General features: G+C 42.3%; 1 protein-coding gene across 1 annotated transcript in view; it reads right to left on the bottom strand.

Moving 5' to 3' along the window:
- Positions 1-720: 720 nt before the first annotated feature.
- VPS26B (VPS26, retromer complex component B) overlaps positions 721-19,275 on the bottom strand; it is a 589,545-nt gene continuing 570,990 nt past the window's right edge. The window contains exon 6 of the mRNA XM_044081166.1: positions 721-2,350. Coding sequence (XP_043937101.1) covers positions 2,210-2,350 — 141 coding nt within the window. The 3' untranslated portion in view covers positions 721-2,209. The remainder of the gene's footprint in view (positions 2,351-19,275) is intronic.

Raw genomic sequence — 19,275 nt, 5'->3', positions numbered from 1 at the left:
GGTGACCTTTGCCTAACATACAAGGCCATGTCAAACCCAGATTTGATGAATATGCTTCACCTCAAAAATCTAGATCCATCAGAGCCACAAGGGCGGAGACTTAAACCTTGACACGGCTATTAATAGGACGTGCTGGAGGGATAGATTCATCACCCAAAGACTCCCTATGCTGTGGAACAAAATCCCGGTACATGTGAGGCAGAGCACCTCGCTGGCCTTGTTCAAGAGAAATCTTGACCAATGGATGGGAGATCACAGATATACCCCAGGGATAACCTCAGTGTCACTGCTCGACAGAGGCACAGCAAAATAATGGGTATAGTTCCCCATACTAAAGGGGTGGCGTAAGCCACAAAACAATGGGCTAGGCTTGTAAATGCCCTTGGGCAGATAGCCTAGTATGAACCTATGAACCTATGAGTGATAAGGAATATCTTCATAAAGTCATAGTAATGATACAATAATTCATCTGCCCAAAAAGTTTTAATTTTGTTATGAACATTTGTAAACCTATACATCTACATTAAAATACAACAATGAAGTTCACATTGTTATATTAAAGAGAACTGAGAGGTACAATATGAACACAGAAAAACAAGGAGCCTACTGACAATACTGTCTAAATTCCCCAGGATGGTCTGCACATGTGTGGTCAGAGAAATAATACAATGCAAGAATAAAATTCTAATATTCTGTGAACCAAAGCAACCACCACACAACTGAGGCTTTACAACAACACTACATTTATTATAAATAATAAAGCATTTAAAAAATTCTAACTTCTAGACAATCTTCTGAACGTATCCTTCAAACATTGAGAACATGAATAAAAGATTGCCCAAAACCTAATATTCTTTGTTGTGCGTTTCTTATTGCATTTTATGAAACTGCTTTTTTCAATGCTTTATTATATTTTAATGATTACAGTACTATGCTATTCTTTGTTGGTTGTTTTGTGTCACATTTTAGATGTTAATTGTACTTTTTAATATGCATAGGGTGATGCAATTTATTTTTCAAACACTGTCATAGTTTTCACTAAACAGTACCAATGCTCTGAATGTTTGCAAAATAATTGAAATCTGCAAGCTGTATAACCATACTGATAGCATACGTAGTAGGATCCTTTGGAATATACTTATAATAAATTAGTTTATGATATTTATCACTTTATAATACAAACAAAAGGTTAATGCACTGAAACCCCTCATTTGTGACAATGTGTACAAATATACATGTCTCTGCTTTCATGAGCTGCAGTAGGAAGAGAAATTTATGACACAGGGGTTCAAAGACTTGTGAAAGAGTGGGAGACTGGAATATACAGAAAAATTAACTGTCTTGCAATGAAATAAAGAATCTGATCTATACTGTGTTGACACAAATGCCACCACCAGTGGAGATGTTGTGTTAATGCTGTCTCAGCCTGCAGCTACAATAAGAATAAAAAGACTTCTAAAAGCAAAGCTTTAATGGGATCTGACTGGTTATTAGTTGCCCTAACCTTTATGTCCCTTTACAGTGCCTTCCTGAAGACCAAAACTGCTCACATATGAATACTGTTTGCATTAAAAAAAAACTTAATTTGATTCAATGTGCCTAAAGACAAAATGCAGCAATGTGTGCAGCAGAAATTACTCAGTGTAAGCATGCTACATAGAGAACATCAGTCATGAACCTGTGCCAAAAATGTTTGATTCTGGACTTGTAAACTACTTGTTAATTTAAAAAAAAACACTTTCATGACAAAGCCTCACTAAACAAAATCATATATCCTTGGAAACTGAAGAGGAATACAAAACACTCAGCACAAGAAGGAAACAAAATACTGAGTCCTGATAATTCCTTGTGAATGCTGATACCTACAGTACCTTGGCTTCTTCTGAGCTTCCTTTTATTAAGCAGGCCAATCAACTGTACAATCCATGCATACCCAACACAAGGCTGACCAATCAGAACTTTTGTGTCATGGATATGACTGCCTGCATTTTCGAAGAACTGAACAGTGAAACATTTATATACATGAAGCAATTATTATCAAGGAACCAATCCAAATGGACTGCTGCCCATCACTTGTTCTTTATGACTATTCCCAGTTCAGTCTCCAAAAAGGGAAAGGAAATCACAACTTCAAAGTTTTTTTTCTTTCTCCATATGTCCATCGTAAGCTGGAAGATTCCAATGGGGGTGAGCTGCAAGGTGTTCCCTTTTATTTATGGCTTTCTTCCTGTGCCATAGCTGAAGTCTTGCTCTCTGTATTCATTGTCCCTTCAAAGCGCTGGGAAGCAATGGCTGCTTGGTGTGACATGCTTTTCCTCACAATGTCTCCTTTTCGCCACAAAGTCACTTCCTATAGGGAATGATTCACAAACATTGAACACATTTACTTATTTGATGAATATTAAAATTACATTCATGCCATCTTTAAGAAAACATATAAAATAAAGCATTAATACTACTATTGTCTATTGGCTACAAATACATTAACACAATATGCACACACACACGCCACAAATGTGATATGCTGAAAAGTGAGATCTAATACTCACGGCTGCATGCTACTGCAAACCACTGGTACGCCACTGATAAGAATAAAAAGTTGATCAGAAGTAGTTTACTTCATTTGATCTTCAACCTGTGGGTATCGGATCTGTAATGAATCCGAGCTGGCAACTTCACAAGCATATGCTCCAAGCTCTAAGCTCCTCCCCCTGTCCATAATACATGACCACTACCTTCCAACCCACAGATCTCGTGGTTCCAACACATCACGATTCTTGAGCTCCAGGTTGTGAGTAGGTATTTTGAAGAGTTTTTTCCCCTGTTTATTAGTGTTTAGTGTGTGTGCTGGTAGCATAGGTTTCCTCCCTTCCTCCCCCTCGCTGGTGCATTGAGCTTAAGTACTTTTTCTTAGTTTTAGGTAGTTTTGTAGTAGTTAGACTTTTCCACCTCCCCCACCTCAGCCTTCTGTGTGCTTGTAGTTTTGAGTGTGTGGTGAGTGGAGTCTATCTTTCAAAATCTTTTCTTGTTTTTGGGACTAGTTATGGCTGATCTCCTTAAGCAAGTCTTTAAAAGATGCACTGAGTGTGGCCACAAACTGTCACCTGCTGACGGCCACACTCTTTGTGTTCTTTGTTTAGGTGTGGCCCATTTGTCTATGGACTGCAATATTTGCACGGGTTTTAACCCGCGAGCCCTTAAAGATCGTAGGGCTAAACTAGTGATGAAGGGCTTGCTCCCTTCTACGGAGGCGGCCACCTCCACTTCTGCTTCAATCACAGCTGCGGCTGTGACCGCCTCTCCTTCTACTCCCTTTCTTGCTTCTCCTACCCACAGGCTGGGACTCGTCGTCCTGCCTCTAAGCCTGTGGAAGGAGAGTGTAGAAAAGGCAGAGAGAAGGAGAGAGAGAGCATAGGAGTGATAAGAGAAAGAGGTCCCCAGACCTCTCAGCTCCGAGTGGGCCTCCCACCAATCTTCAGTCTAGGCATTGTGACTCCCCTCGACTCTGATCTCCTAGAATTTCTCCAGAGGCGGAGGAGCCCAGACCACCTTCTAGAGCCTTGGTTCTCCGACCCGCCAGTTCGGAAGTTCGTAGCTTCGTCATGGTCCACCCACAGTCTCTCCGAAGTTGACATGGATAAAATGATACGGAGATTTACTCGCACACAAATTCAGATGGGAGTCTTGCCAGCCCCCTCTCCCTATGGAGGGGGGGGGGAGCTCGCTTCCCTTCTTTACACCTATATCTCCTTCTCAGATCTGATCCCCGGTTTCGGAGTACATGGATCCGAGAGTTCCCCTAGTCAGGGGGTTGGCGCCAATGGTACCTGTTTCCTTGACGCCGGCAGCTGCTTGGAGAGTGTCGGATCCAACTAGTTAGGATCTGAGTGGCTCTCGGATCCAGAGCCTGGGTGTCAGATCCGAGGGGGTGGGGCTTTTTCCATTGGTTCTGACCTTGTCGGGTCACGGCTACCTCCTCGGATCTCCGTTTACTTTGGGCCCAGGTCCGATTCCTGGGTCGGATCAGTGTTCCTGGAGACTTTTGGCATGGGCCGGTCTGCTTCCTGGGTGTCCCCTCCCGTGGATCCATTAGTGGACTTGGTCACCTTGCGGACTTGGAAGGAGCCAGACACTGTGGAACCAATCCCTAAATGCCCGGACAAAATATTGAGCCCCCCCTGCAGACAGACCAGCTTGGAATAAAGGGTCCCTGGTAGACACTATGGTGGTAGCAGCCACCACCAAGAAGGAAATAGCTCAGGAGAGTTCCTCGGTCCACCCTCTTGACCGTGAGTCTCGAATGATGGATTGCCTAGGAAACCGGGTTTATGCGTCAGCGACCTTTTCTATTAGGGCGCTGAACTATCTGGCCCATGTTACTCGACTACAGTGCAACCTGGTTAAGGAACTGGCTGAGTCTCCCCCAAAGTCCATGTCGCAGGAGGACAGGGCTATGTTCTCCGCGAGAATGGCTACCTTGACAATGGCTTCAAATATGTCTATGTGACTCCTCTCACATGCAACCGAAAAGTGGCTAGGGCAGCTGGGTCCAGCGTGTCCATGAGGTGTAATGCCTGGCTCAGATTGTGTCAGTTCACGGAACCTTCAAAGAGTCTTTTGCGAATGCCCCATATGATGGCTCTTCCCTCTTTGGTAAGACCGTCCGTGACACCTTGGTCCAGAGTGAGAAAGAAGGGAAGACACTGTCTGCTGTCGGAATCCGCTTCTCTTACCCTCAAAGATCCTTTTTTCGGAATCAGCGAGGGCAAAAGAAGATGTGGTTCAGGAAGTCTCAGTATTCCCACGACACTCAGGGTCCTTCTTCCCCGAGGGGCAGAGGGGGACAGGACAGACGCAGGCCCAGAGGCAGAGGGGTTCTGAGGAATTTTGGGTCTCGAGAACCATTCTCGGACAGGCCCGCGCAGCAACTCTGAGGAGCTGCCCGACTGCTCTGCTCTGGAGGCTGTCGGGAGTCACCTGTCGTTGCACCTGGCAGTATGGGAGTCCATGGCATCAGACCGTTTGGTGCTTCAGATAATTTCCAGATGCTATTCAATCCCGTTTGTGGTTCTCCCTACACCTTACAAACACTTCCCAGATGTACCATCCACGCAAAGGGAGGCAGCAGCGCTAGTGGTTTCCAAGCTGCTAAAGAAAAGAGCCATCAAACCCGTCCCCCACACATCAGTCCGGATCGAGCATCTACTCGAGGTCCTTTTTGGTGCCAAAAAAGATGGGGGACTTGAGGCCCATTCTGGACCTGTCTACTCTGAACTTGTCAGTTGCCAAAGAGAAGTTCCAGATGGTCACTTTAAAGTCCATCCTGCTGTACCTGCAAGAGAGCGACTGGATGTGTTTGTTCAACCTCCAGGATGCCTACTATCACATAAAAATGCACAGAAGCTTCAGGAGGTTTCTCCGCTTCTGGCTAGGAGCCAATCATTATCAGTTTTGAGCCCTACCCTCTGGTCTCACCACAGTCCCCAAGGTGTTCACCAAAGTGATGGCAGTAGTAGCGGCTCACCTAAGACTTCATGGGATTCAGGTCTACCCTTACCTGGACGATTTGCTCCTTACTGCTCCTACCAAGCATCTACTTTGTCAGACCAGAGACTATTTCCTACATCTTGCACACTATCTAGGGATTACAATCAACACAGCCAAATCTCTTCTAAACCCTGTCCTGGTTATAGAATACATAGGAGCATGAATAGACACGTTACAGACAAAAGTTTTCCTGACCTTGGAGAGAGTTCGAAATTTAAGGATGCATGTCACCTTCATTTATCGATCTCATCTTTCCTCAGCAGAGTCAGTTTTAAGGGCCCTAGGTTCTATGGTAGTGAAGATAACACTTCTACCATGTGCTCGCTTAGATATGCGAGTACTACAGTGGGCTCTAGCGGTGCAATGGTCTTTGTTGGATCTTCCGTTGTCACACCCGATACACATCAGCAGAGTCTGCATGTCGTCCCTTCTATGGTGGATGCAGTCTTCAGAAATCATTGTTGTTCGGGAAGGACAGTCCAAGGCATGTGGTCCCGATCAAGATCAGTTTGTATATAAACGTTCTAGAGATGAGGGTGGTCCTTTTAGTGTTGCAGGCCCTTCATGCCTTTCTACCTTTGGGAGCCATTGTAATCCAGTCAGACAACATGTCGGTAATCTGGTACATCAACAAACAGGGAGGGACCAGATCTTACCTTCTTTGTCGCGAGCCCATGAGAGTTTGGGAATGGGCAATCTCCACCGGTCGTTTTCTGGTAGCAATGCATATTCCGGGATGGTCCAACATTCTGGCGGACAAACTAAGCTGGACTATTCTGATGCCTTACGAGTGGTCTCTGAATCCTTCATCAGCGGAGCAAATCTTTCTAGACTGGGGTCGGCCTTGCTGCGATCTCTTCGCATCTCCTTCCAATGCGAAGTGCAGTGAGTTCTTTGCTCTGACCCCCCCGCCGGGGGAGTCCCCCAGAGATGCTCTAGTCCATGTTTGGCCTCCCGGTCTTCTTTATGCTTATCCTCCTGTACTCCTTATTCTGAAGTTCCTACAGAAGGCTTGACGACTGGGGAGCAAAGTGATCCTCATTGCCATGTTTTGGCCTTGCCAGGTATGGTTTTCCTTCCTTTGGTCTCATCTTCTAGCTCCTCCTTGGATCTTGGATCCCATTCAGGATCTCATTTTGCACCCCTCTCTCGATCCGTCATCTGAATCTGGACAGTCTGAAGCTCATAGCTTGGCTGCTCCAGTTCCCTTAATTGCTAGGACTCCCAGATTGTCTTCCTTGGTCTGATCTATTCTGGTGGCAGCTCATAAGTCGTCCATCAGGAAGATTTATGGCAGCAAATAGAAGCTTTTTTCCTTTTGGGCCTCTCAAAGGAGTTTAGATCATTTCACAGCTCCCATTTCAGCTATCCTTGACTTTTTGGCAAATATTTTTCAACAAGGGGCTAGCTCGTCTATGGTCAAGGTTCAACTAGCTGCCATTTCTCATTTTCACGTGGGTGAGAACTCTGCTTCTTTGGCCTTTTCCAGACTGTGCAAAGCCTTTATCAAAGGTACCTTCCTCTTATGTCCTCCTGTCAAAGATCCCATTCCCCCCGTGGGACCTTACTATGGTACTTCAAGCATTGGTTGCTCCTCCATTTGAATCTGAAGCAACCACAGATCTTAAGTTTTTGTCTTGGAAAACAGCCTTTCTAGTGGCTATCACCTCTGCTAGGAGGGTTTCAGAACTTCAGGCGTTGCCTTTCAAGGTCCCATACATGATTTTTTTCACAAGGACAGGGATTCTCTTCGCACCAGTCCTTCTTTTCTCCCAAAAGTAGCATCGGAGATTAATATAAATCAAAACTATCAATTTACCGGTTTTCCTTCCAAATTTTACAAACAAAATTGAATAGAAGTTGCATTTGTTGGATGTTCATAGACAGTTACGGTTCTATTTGCATAGGACCAAAACTTTTTGTAAATCTGACCAGTTGTTTCTGTCCTTTTCTAAGCCTTTGGGTAAACCTATTTCCAAGGTGACCATTGCTAGGTGGATCTCCCTATGTATCCTTCAGATCTACAAGGATAAAGGTTTGTCTCCTCCGGGTCAGGTTAGAGCTCACTCGACAAGGTCCATGGCTACTTCTGTGGCTTTTTGGTTGAGAGTATCCTTAGTCGATATTTGTTCTGTGGCTACTTGGCCCTCATCTCATACCTTTATTTCTCACTATAAATTGGATTTGATTTCCCGAAGGAGAGCATCCTCTGGTTCCGGGGTGCTCCGGAATATCCTTCCATGAGGGCCACCCAGGTGTTTAGTAGCTGGGGATTCTGTCCCACAGGTTGAAGTTCAAATGAAGTAAACTACTTCAGATAAAGAATTTATGTACTCACCATAACGTTCCATCTGAGTAGCTCTACTTCATTTGTCTTCGACCATCCCTCCCGCCTTCCCCCTGTCCTTACCATATGGACAGCACTCATAGCTGTTTTTTTGTGTGTGTAAGGTGTTTTGGGATTGGGTTGCTCAGTGTAGGGTGCAGCAAACTTGATCTGAGGGCTGGAAGGTAGTGGTGGTGTACTATGGGTAGGGGAGGAGCTTGGAGCTCAGAGCAGATGCTTGTGAAATTGCCGGCCTGGATCCGTTACGGATCCGATACCCACAGGTTGAAGACAAATGAAGTAGAACTACTCAGATGGAATGTTATGGTGAGCAAATAACTGCTTTTTTTTAATAAAATTATTAATCAGATACCACACACACACACACACACACACACACACACACACACACACACACACACACACACACACACACAAAATATGCAGAAATGCTTCTGCTTAGGCACTGTTAGAATAACACCACTAAAAGGAAAATATTAACTCTCTTTCTGGACTCGAAGTCAAGACCTCCAGCATACTGGGCTGGTGTCACTGCTGCTGGATCAACAACAGCCTCTGCACATACAGGTGTTGAGTTTTTCATTTTGTTCGACTACAGACCCTATATATGACAGTGTACTACCTGTAGTTGAAAACTGACAAAACTGAACCTAAACTGACTTGTGTAAAAAGAGAGAAAGTCAAAATATTGGGGGTGGGGTGGGGAGGGGATATACATACACACACACACATACATATTTTATATATATATATATATATATATATATATATATATATATATATATATATATTTTTTTTTTTTTTTGCATGGGGACAAAGTTCACAGCATCCCCCACATTCCCTGCTACTTATTGCTTCATTTCATCCTCCACATGCCCTGCTACTTATCCATACCAACTCTGGGACTGTACAACTGTGGGAAAGGACAAATTCCTCATCTATATATAAATGTGTATGTATATACATAAATGTGCACATGTGTGAGTGCATAACAGGGAGGCAAAATATGGTTGAATTTGCTTTTGGCTCACATCTGTTTAGTCAACACAGTTTTGTAGACTAAGTAGATGGTCGACAGTTGTGTGAGGCTGCACAATTCCCATTGTTGAGGAATATGTCCTTTGCCCTGGTAATGTCCTAATCTCTGAGATGTGGTGGGTGCAGTCCCCTCCCACATGCTACCCCTTGCAAAGCAAACAATGTATTTTTTCTTTTTCCTTTTGTATGCACCAGAGTAATTTGCTTGGAGCATATGTAGTAAGGTATCAACATTTACACTGTTGATGTTTGAGACGTCAATATTTGGGTCTGTCAATCATATTTAGTAAACCCATATATATATATATATATATATATACACACACATATATATATATATATATATATATATATATATATATATATATTTGAAACCCTTTACATCACCTTACTCACATGTGCTAACCCTAACCCAGCCACTGCCCTTAACCTCAACACTCTATTACCTTACCAAAACCCCTTTCCCTCTCAGCATCACTTCACAAGACACTCACACATTCAGTTCACAACACTAAAACTATCACTTAACCTCACTCTTATTCTAACTCCAACCCAGAAAAACCTGACCACACACACACATACACCATGCAACAAACAAAAACACATGCAAACATTAAATCTGTTCCCTTCCTTAGCCCTAACTCTTAACTCACAAACACTTGTATATTATACACTTCTATTACTAATGCCAAAGCTTTCTGTATTTATGAAAGCTTCAGCATTAAACAAAGCCACACTTACTTTCATGCACATAAACCTATAAATAAAAGGAATAGTCACTATTCCTCATTTCAACACTTCCCAAACTCTACAGATATTACGTTTGACTAAAGTTGGCAGCAGTAATATGAATAAAAGCTTACATAACAGAGTTAAATGCAATGTAACCATGTGTGTGTGTGTGTGTGTGTGTGTGTGTATATGTGTATATATATATATATATATATATATATATATATATATATATATATGTGTGTGTGTGTGTGTGTGTGTGTGTGTGCAAACTTGCACACACACACATGTTTGTATGTAAGTACATATGTGTGTATGCCTAATTCTCTAGTATCGATACAGAAGTGCTAACGGAAGTCAAAAAATGCACTCTGTTATGTACATCTTAGCTGAAGTGACTAATAACAATGCTTAATACATATGGAGTCTTTGCAGCTCAGCTAAGCTGTCTGTCTCTTCTGCAGGCCAATATGCAGAAAGTCAGGTGGACATAAGCACTGTCCCATTAAAAGAATGATAATGAGGGTTAACATATGTAAATGACTGTACAGTGTTTGTATCTGCTAGTGGAAAGCATCAACCTCAGTTTGGATTCACCTTTTATCACACATAAAAGCTAGAGTTAGGCATTGCAGAGCCACTGTGCGAGAATACTGTGAGCTGTTCTGGGCAGCTACTCCTTTCCTAGCTATTGCATGACCATGTAGTTAGCACATATAACTCTGGGAAGGTGGTGCAGGGAAGGTCTGCCTCTGCAAAAACACTTATTCCCATCTCAGAGCATGGGTTGTAGGGGATGTGTCAATTATGAAATTAACTGTGCACTATAAAAGGATGTCATGTGGTTTATTATTTTATCTGATGACGTCTTACTTCTTGAGACGAAAGCGCTTATCTGTGTATTCATTTTATTAATGTCGTAGAACCTGACTGCAGTGGTTGGAGTTTGTGCTTTATCTAATTGTATGGGAAATGTGTTGCTGATCAGTTGTGATCAAGCAGTGTCTATGCAGATGCGCACATGTCAATCATTCAAAGGGAAACCATTCCTGAAACTAATGATCAACAATCATCCTATTAAAAGACCACTGCGGGAAAAAAAATGTGCCTTTTTTTTTTTTTTTTACTCTTTTCTTGAAATTCTACACATTGATAACCTGTATTCATCAGAAAGTAGTAGTCACTACTAATTTTCTTGTGTTTGTAACACTAGGTGTACTTTTGGGGGCAGATATCATGATGGAGCTTGCTTTTTTCTAAAGCTAAATCTTCCCTATAGTTAGGGTTGCCACCTTTTTAAATGCCCAAAGTGGGACATTTTTTTGTAGAAATGTGAGATTTTGCAGGACAAAACATACCCACAGCCAGTGCAAAGGAGAGAACTTCACTTTTTTGCCAAAATAAAAGCTTATTTTTGTAGCATTAGTTGCTTATGCTATTTAAATAATATTTGTGTTTCAGATACAAAATAACTGTTTTATGCAACTATTAAAGGAAAGTAAAGAAATACATTTTGTCTTAAAATCTCAGGACATTTGCCATTTTTAGTTTTTTTCACAGGACACAACTGCCCAAAGTGGGACTGTCCCTCGCAAAGAGGGACAGTAACCCTACCCATAGTGCACTGTGATGGTACAGTTGTTAAGATTATAATGCCCATGGCTGGAGTGTCACATCTCAGTTCCATTCAATTAGAATGGAAGAACAGAGAAGCAGTGCTAATTTTCAAAGACTGTATCACTTACTGTTCTGCAGTGGTCTTTGTATTAGAACAGTACCTCGCAGAATGTGCAGCAGCAAGTCCCGCCTACACCCCACCCACCATCTAACAATTGGTGATGTCTTAGAAAAGTTAAGTAATATTCATACCATTGGCGGCACGAATATTCACTGTCTATTCAGCTGTATCTCGAGTGGCTAAAGGCTGAGAAGTCGCATACAAATGATGCATGATTGTCATGCACATCTGGCAGTGACATCTGGCCACAGTACAGTGCAGATGGGAAATTTACCCTTTTCCTCAATGTAGTGGGATCTCTGAGTTGGTATATTTAAGTAGAGGGGGGTGGGGGCAGCTCCCCATGGGGGTGCAGGGGGGCTTGCCCGCCTGCAAAAACAGAAAAAAGTAATACTTGGAGTTACAGTGCTGTTCCTTTAGCATTACTTATTCGAACACATCAGTGGATGTTGGGTGGTGGGAGGAATTTAGGTGGGACTTGCTACTACACACCTGGGGATGTAATGTTCTACAACATCTCTCAACAGTCAATGTATGCATGATGTCACACTGAAATCTGCATTGCTTGTCAATCATGTATCTTTTCTGTATCACGACACACCCATTTCATCTGTCAATCACTGAGGCCATGCCCACTTCTACACAGACCGGCCTGCGAGGTTACGGTACTGTACTATACTAATACGAAGCCCTGCAGTGCCTCTTACAAATGTTTTTCCTACCGATGTGTTGCACATTCTATGAAAAAAGCATCCCAAAATATCAACTCATTGCCGAGATAGCAGACTTTTTTGGGAAGTACTGCTTTTGTGTGCTTTAGTTCCTTCTCAAGTTACTCCTCCCATTTTCCCTCCCTCGGCAAGCCACAGCATCACATTTCCTGCCCTGCAAGGTTTAGTTAATTAGTCACCTATGGATTACAATAAACATCAGACAGATCTGTCTGCATGGTGTTTCATCATTTCTCTTGTTATTCATGTCATCTGAATAGCACTTTCACAATAAGTATGGTTACAAAATGCTTGTATCAATCGTTAACATGCAGGAATCTTAAGTATTCCAGAAATGTGCTTTGCTCTGTTTATTAGAATTCATATTGGCTACTCACAGCTGTTGATATGTCTGCAAGCAAATGCTTATTATCCACCAAATAATATATTGTCATATTTCAGACAGATCATTACATAATAATGCAGCTGTCAAACTTGTTATTTATTTATTTTATTTTACATTTGCTGACCGGGCTAGTCTAACTGGATGTATGTCCATTTTCAGTAGAGTCCTGGGGAGATAAGCTCCAAGACATAAACAGTGAAATACAAATACAAATAACAAATAGCATAAAAAAACAGCAACAGTCACATATGCAGTACAGCATACAGGTTAGCACAGGATGTTCAATGAGGGCAAGAATCATAACAGTGCAAATTACAGGTACAAAACATCATACAGGTAGAGTCCATAGTAGAAAAAGGAAGTTAATTGTATAGTGATATTAATAAAGGATTTACTTAAAAATAAGTATACACAGAGGACAGAAATAATGTATTATAGAAAGAGATGAAAAATATAGTGGGTGAGAAGTAATGGATAGGCAAAGCCAAGTTTGAGGAGATAGATGACTAGTCAGGTTTGGCACAGGGGCATAGCCAGTGTGTTTTGAGGAAATGTTTGTCTGTTTTTGAAGAGTGACAAAGAGGTGAGTGAGGAGAGGTCACTGGGGAGAAGATTCCAGGATTTTCCAGCAGCACTAGAGAAGAGAAAATCCCCAGCCCTGTTGTTAGGTTTAGAGGTGTGTAGGTTTGTGTGATGACCGTAAGGACTTCAGATTTTTATAGGGGTGATGAGGGTAGATAAAATTGGAGCATTGGAAGGTTTATAAAGAATGCTATGGACAATGGTTAGTTGGTGGAATTTAATCAAGTTCTGTAGTTCTAGCCATCCTAGCTGATTTATATTTATACAATGGTGGGTTCTATATGGGTTGCCTGTAGCAAATCTGGCAGTGTCAGTGTAGGACATTTCCAATTTGCTGAGGTTATTTTTGGATAGATTAGTAAAAATGGGTGAGGCAGAGAGGAGTGTAGACATTAGATGAGTGTGAGCTATAGTAGGTTTGGCTGTAGGAGAAAGCAAGGGTTTAATCTTTTAGAGAGTGCCAAGTTTTTTGTTGACAGTCTTTATAGCATTGTTGATATGGATGTCGAAGTTCAGATTGTTGTCGATGGTGATACTAAGTAGTTTGGTGGTAGGGTCTGGTGATATTATAGTACCATTGGTGGATGTCACAGAGAAAGCAAAAGGAGAGGACTTTTGAGTAGGATTGAAAAGGAGGAGTTTGTTTTTTGTTTGGGTTCAAAAGAAGACAAGGCTGTGTGAACCACTGTTCAACTGTGTTAAATACCTTCTGGGTAAGACAGTGAAGGTCATAGGTGGATATAGCTAAGCATATCAGTGTGGAGTCGTCAGCATATTGTATGCATGTGGCTTGGGGGATGGCTAGATGAAGGTCATTAATAAATATGAAGAAGAGGAGAGGTCCTAGTATGGACCCCTGAGGGACACCTAGAGTAACGGGTAGGTGGGTGGATAGAGTGTTATGCCATAATACTGCTTGCTGTCGTTTGTCATGGTAGGACTGGAACCATTTTATGGAAAGTGTGTCTAATAACAGAGATTTTAGTATGTTTATGAGAATCTGGTGATTTACCATGTCAAATGCTTTAGACAGGTCGATATATAGAGCAGAAGAAAGATTATTAAGGTTGCGGTTACTGTTAATGCAGTCAGTAAAGGAAAGGAGGGCAGTGGTAGTGCTGTGTGAGGGTCTGAAACCACATTGACAGTTGGAAAGTAAGTTATTTTCAATTAAGTGGTCGACTATTTGCCTATGGATGCACTTCTCCATGATTTAGCTAAAGGAGAAAGTAGGGCAATGGGGCAGTCGTTTGAGAGCTCAGTGGAGTGTCCACCTTTATGCAGGGGGATAATATGGGAGACTTTCCATAAGGTAGGGATGTGACCTTTGCTAATAGTTCTATTAATCAGTGTGGAAATGGGGTAGGCAATAGCCTTGGCTGATAACTGTAGATATTCAGAAGGAAGTTGGTCTGCTGAGGGAGATCATGGTTTCAGTTTATTTAAAAGGGTTAGAATAAATGCAGTTGGGAAAGGTTTGAAATGAAAAGGAGGGGTGGGGTTGAGGTATATGAAGGTACAGTGAATGTGTTAGGTGATAGCTGACTAGCTAGTGTTTGGATTGCATCTGTAAAGAAGGTATTGAAGGTATTAGCTGCATGGATGGGATTTTCCTGGTCTGTATTTTGAGAGTTTGGTGTAGTGGATTGACCTGGCTGGAGTAAGTGGTTAATGCTTGCCCAGAATTTTTGTAGGTTGTTGTGATTAGGTTGTTGAAATTACAGGTAGTAGTTTCGTTTATCAGAAAGTATAGCTTTCTTAGTGTCATTTCTTAGCTGTCTAAAGGTTTGTTGGTCTACAAGGTTTTTAGTCATTCTCCATTTGGCCAAATATTTACTTCTGAGATGAATTTTGTGTTTGGTTTCATTAAAAAGCCATGGGGTAGAATTGGTTTTAATTCTGATAGAACTGGCTAGGGCGTGGTGGTTAAGAATGGCAAGGAAGGTAGAATTAAAGTAATTAATGACTTCATCTAAAGGGAGGTGTCTTAACACCTTGTTACCTGTCAGACAGGCCACTGATGCTGCTTTCTACTTTTCCTTACTGTTGCTTTAGCATGCACAGTCAGTGAAATCTCCGTTGCACATTTTCTGATGTTACTCAATGTACAAATACCAATACTACTTTCCAGTCTACACTGCTACATTGTTTTCTATTCACTTCTACCCAAGAACACAGTAACAGGGACAAATACCTCATGCCTATGTGTTTGCCAGCTGATGTCAGCAGTGTGTTTTTGGTGCTATATGTGTGAGTAATTACAACTTGACAACTGAATTGACCACTGTGTCTGACTCACAAATAGTAACTAATCAAAATTTGACAATGAGCACAGCTCTATGTAGGAGAATTATAACTAATTTGGAATAATCATAATATTCATTGAGGAAAAACGTTAACAAAATTGCAACAAGATCCACTGAAACTGTTGCTAGGTCATCTGCAGATTGCTTAAAAACAACTATGGTATAAAACATAACGCTTTCGACAGTCACATTTTATTTCTCAAGGAACTGTCCAAATGTTTGGGTAGGACTGCATAGAAAAGTATGTAGCAGTATAGACTAGAAAGTAGCCATGCCATTAACTCAGAAAACTGTGCACACTGCTAGGAGCGGTCATAGTATGCATTATATTGCTCTTACAGAGAAATACATTGAGTAAGATCAGAAAATGTGCAATGGAAGTTTCACTGATTGTGCATACTAAAGCAACAGTAAGGAAAAGTATAAGGTAACATCAGTGGCCTGTCTGACAGGTAACATGTTTGATACCTGCATTATCATATAATGATGTCTGAAATAAGGCTATTATTCGGTGGATGATATTTGCTTGCAGACATATCAACAGCTATGAGTAGCCAATACGAATTCTAATAAACAGAGCAAAGCACAGTTTCTGGAATACTTATACTCCTGCATGTTAAGGATTGATACAAGCATTTTGTAATATTTATTGTGAAAGTGCTATTCAGATGACATGAATAAGGACAGAGATGATGGAACACTTTTACTGGCACACCATGCAGACACTTCTGTCTACTGTAATGCATAGGTGACTAATTTACTAAACCTTGCAGGGCAGGAAATGTGATACTGTGGCTTACCAATGGAGGGAAAATGAGATGTGTAACTTAAGAAAGAAATGAAGCACACAAAAGCAGAATCTCCCAAAAAAGTCTGTTATCGCAGCAATGCGTTGATATTTCTGGATGCTTTTTTCATAGAACGTGCAACACATTAGTAGGAAAAACATTTGCAAGAGGCGATGCAGAACAGTAACTGATACTAGTACAGAGGCCTCTCAAAATTAGCACTGCTTCTCTGTTCTTCTATTTTAAGTGAATGGAAATGAGATGTGACAGCCCAGCCGTGGCCATTATAATCTCAACTGTGGCATCACAGAAAACTATGGGGAAGATAAAGCTTTAGAAGAAAGCAAGCTCTGATCAGGATGCCTGCCCGCAGAAGGGCATTTGATGGTTACAAACACAAGAAAATGAGTAGTGACTATTACTTTCAGAAGAATACAGGTTACCAATGTGTAGAAATTCAATACACACCCACCTATGCAGAGGTCCTCAATAAAAACTTACCTAAACAGCAGAGACCTCTGAAACACATTCACAAACATTCCACACACAACACCAAACGCATCGCACACAGCAGACAACACACCAGTGTCTCACAAACACAGCCCATAAGGCATAACAATAAACCAACACAACCCATAAGGCATAACAATAAACCAAACATACTAGTTATTGGTGACTCATCTGTCACACCGATGTCCCCCTCACCAAGCTCGACAAGGAGAAGGTCACGGTCAGTTGTCTGTCAGGTGCCAGAATCCACCACATCACACACACACTTAAGTCTCTCCCAAACATGTACAAGTATGACTCTGTCATTGTCCATGTTGGTGTGAATGACTTGAGGCATATCTCCCTGGACTATATGAAGAGAGACATGATTAAGCTCTCAGAGTATGTGTCCCAGGCAGGTATGATCCTAGCCCTAAGCATCAAGGATGCTTCGCCAAGAATGATACCACAGTGCCAACAAAAAATAAACGACTTCAACAACTAGCTTAGTTTCTGGTGTCATTCCAAAAGGATTCAGTATCTGTCTGCCTGGGATGACATGGTTGACAGACCTCAATGCTTTCCAAAGATGACCTCCACCTGTTAACCCCTGGGATTCCAGATTCTGTTCAAGGCTCTTGCCTCCCCCATTGTGCCTTTTTTAGGCAATGTCCCAAACACAAATCTTCCAACATAAAAGATCGGTCACAAAGCAAATTAAAGGTTATACTGCTTAATGCTAGGAGCCTTAACTTGAAAATGCACTCAATGGAGGCTCTCCTCGCAATGGAAGATGCCGACATCTGTGCAGTCATGGAAACTTTGTTCAAGGCTGTAGAGAGCACCCTGCCTTACCACGCTAAACCTCATTCCACACATTCTGATCCCAAAATGAGGTTGGGAAGACTAAGGGTGATGAAGTCTATATCTTCATTAAAGACAAGTACCCCTCCAGGCTGGTTTGCCAGCATGACGCACCAGAACTACTCCAGGTGCAACTGACAGTTGGCAAAACACCGATCCAAGTTATAGCCAGATACAGATCCCCCCTCTATGACTCAGGACACCCACTCCTCCTACCTCAAGGTACCCCCCTAACACTCTGATCCTTGGTGACTTCAACTACTCCACCATAGACTGGGTGAACTATTCTTGCACTGATGAACTCACCCAATGATTCCTTGACTTCATCAGTTCTAACGCACTAGACCAGCTCATCTCATCCACCACAAGGGGAGTTAACAATCTGTACATGGTTCTCACCAACATGGGTGACTACGGCACCACTCCCATAGTAAGTTCTTCCCCTGGTGAGATCAGATCATCAGTCTGTCTCATTCTGTTTCTATCGTGGCCAACCCCCCCCCCCCCAAGCCATAACCAGACTAAAAACTTCTCAAAAGCTGACTACAACCTCCTAAGAGAGGGTATCAGTAGCTTCACCCCCCCCCCCAGGGGAAGCAGACAACCAGAATGAACAGTACACCAGTGCAGCATACAAGCACCTGTACAATTGCATGGACTCAGCCACACACAACAGAACTAAAACCTGCTCTTCAAGGAAACACAAACCTATCTGGTGGACATCCTCTATCAACAGGTTTCACAACAAAAGGAAGAAACTGTTGCCCAAGGGTAAAACGGCACAAATTCCCAATTGGAAAAACTCCCTCTTTAGCCCCATCAAGAACAGTAGATCACTAGTGAAAACCTTCAAAGCCAATTATGAATCGAAACTACACTCCAAAACAAAGAGAAACAACAAAGCCTTCTTCAGTTACATCAGGAACCTCTATGGCAAAGCCCAGGTTTGTTCCGAATTAGTACTTAACAGTACCACTTACACTGATCCAGCTGACTTAGCCAACGTGCTAGCAGATAGGTTCAGCGCAAACTTCACCTCCCTGTGTCTTCCCAACAGCCCATTCGACATCCCCGATACTTGATCTATGGAGATGTGAAGTGCAGCACAAGTGTTAAAGGCCCTATCCAAGGCAAAGAACACAGTTTTCATGAGACCCGGTAGTATACCAGGCTGTACTCTGCACCATCTCCAGCAAGAACTAACTTTGCCATTGAACACCTTATTCAACCATAGCCTAAGTACAGGCTTCATTTCAGCAGAGTGGAGAAGTGCCATTGTCATCCCCTTGCAAAAAGGTGGTGCCGCTACTGACCCTGGACACTATCACCCCACTAGCTTAACAAGTCTGATCTGTAAAGCCACACAGTGTATTATTATGGACCTCATAAACAAGGACATAGGCAATCTCCAGGCACTTAGCCCCAACCAGTTCGGATTCGTCAAGGGCAGATTTTTCCTGTTGAAACTGATTGACTTTTTTGAGACTGTCATCAAGGCTCTGGATGAGGGAAAGTCAGCACATACAGCTTAACTTGACTTGGCCAAAACCTTTGACACAATCCCCAACTCTGGCATCATCGAAAAGGTAACACAACTTAGTGTAAATCCCTCTCTCATCAGGTGGGTGGCCAACTGACTCACTGATAGGAACCACAAGGTTGAAACAGGTGCCTCCACCTCCAACAGCAGACCAGTCACTAGTGATGTTCCCCAGGGATCTGTCCTGG

This window comes from Protopterus annectens, chromosome 8.part0 (assembly GCF_019279795.1).
Source record: "Protopterus annectens isolate FY-2018-M chromosome 8.part0, PAN1.0, whole genome shotgun sequence".
Classification (NCBI taxonomy): Eukaryota; Metazoa; Chordata; order Ceratodontiformes; family Protopteridae; genus Protopterus; species Protopterus annectens.
The sequence above is the reverse complement of the archived record's forward strand: the minus strand, read 5'-3'. Positions and strand labels throughout refer to the sequence as shown.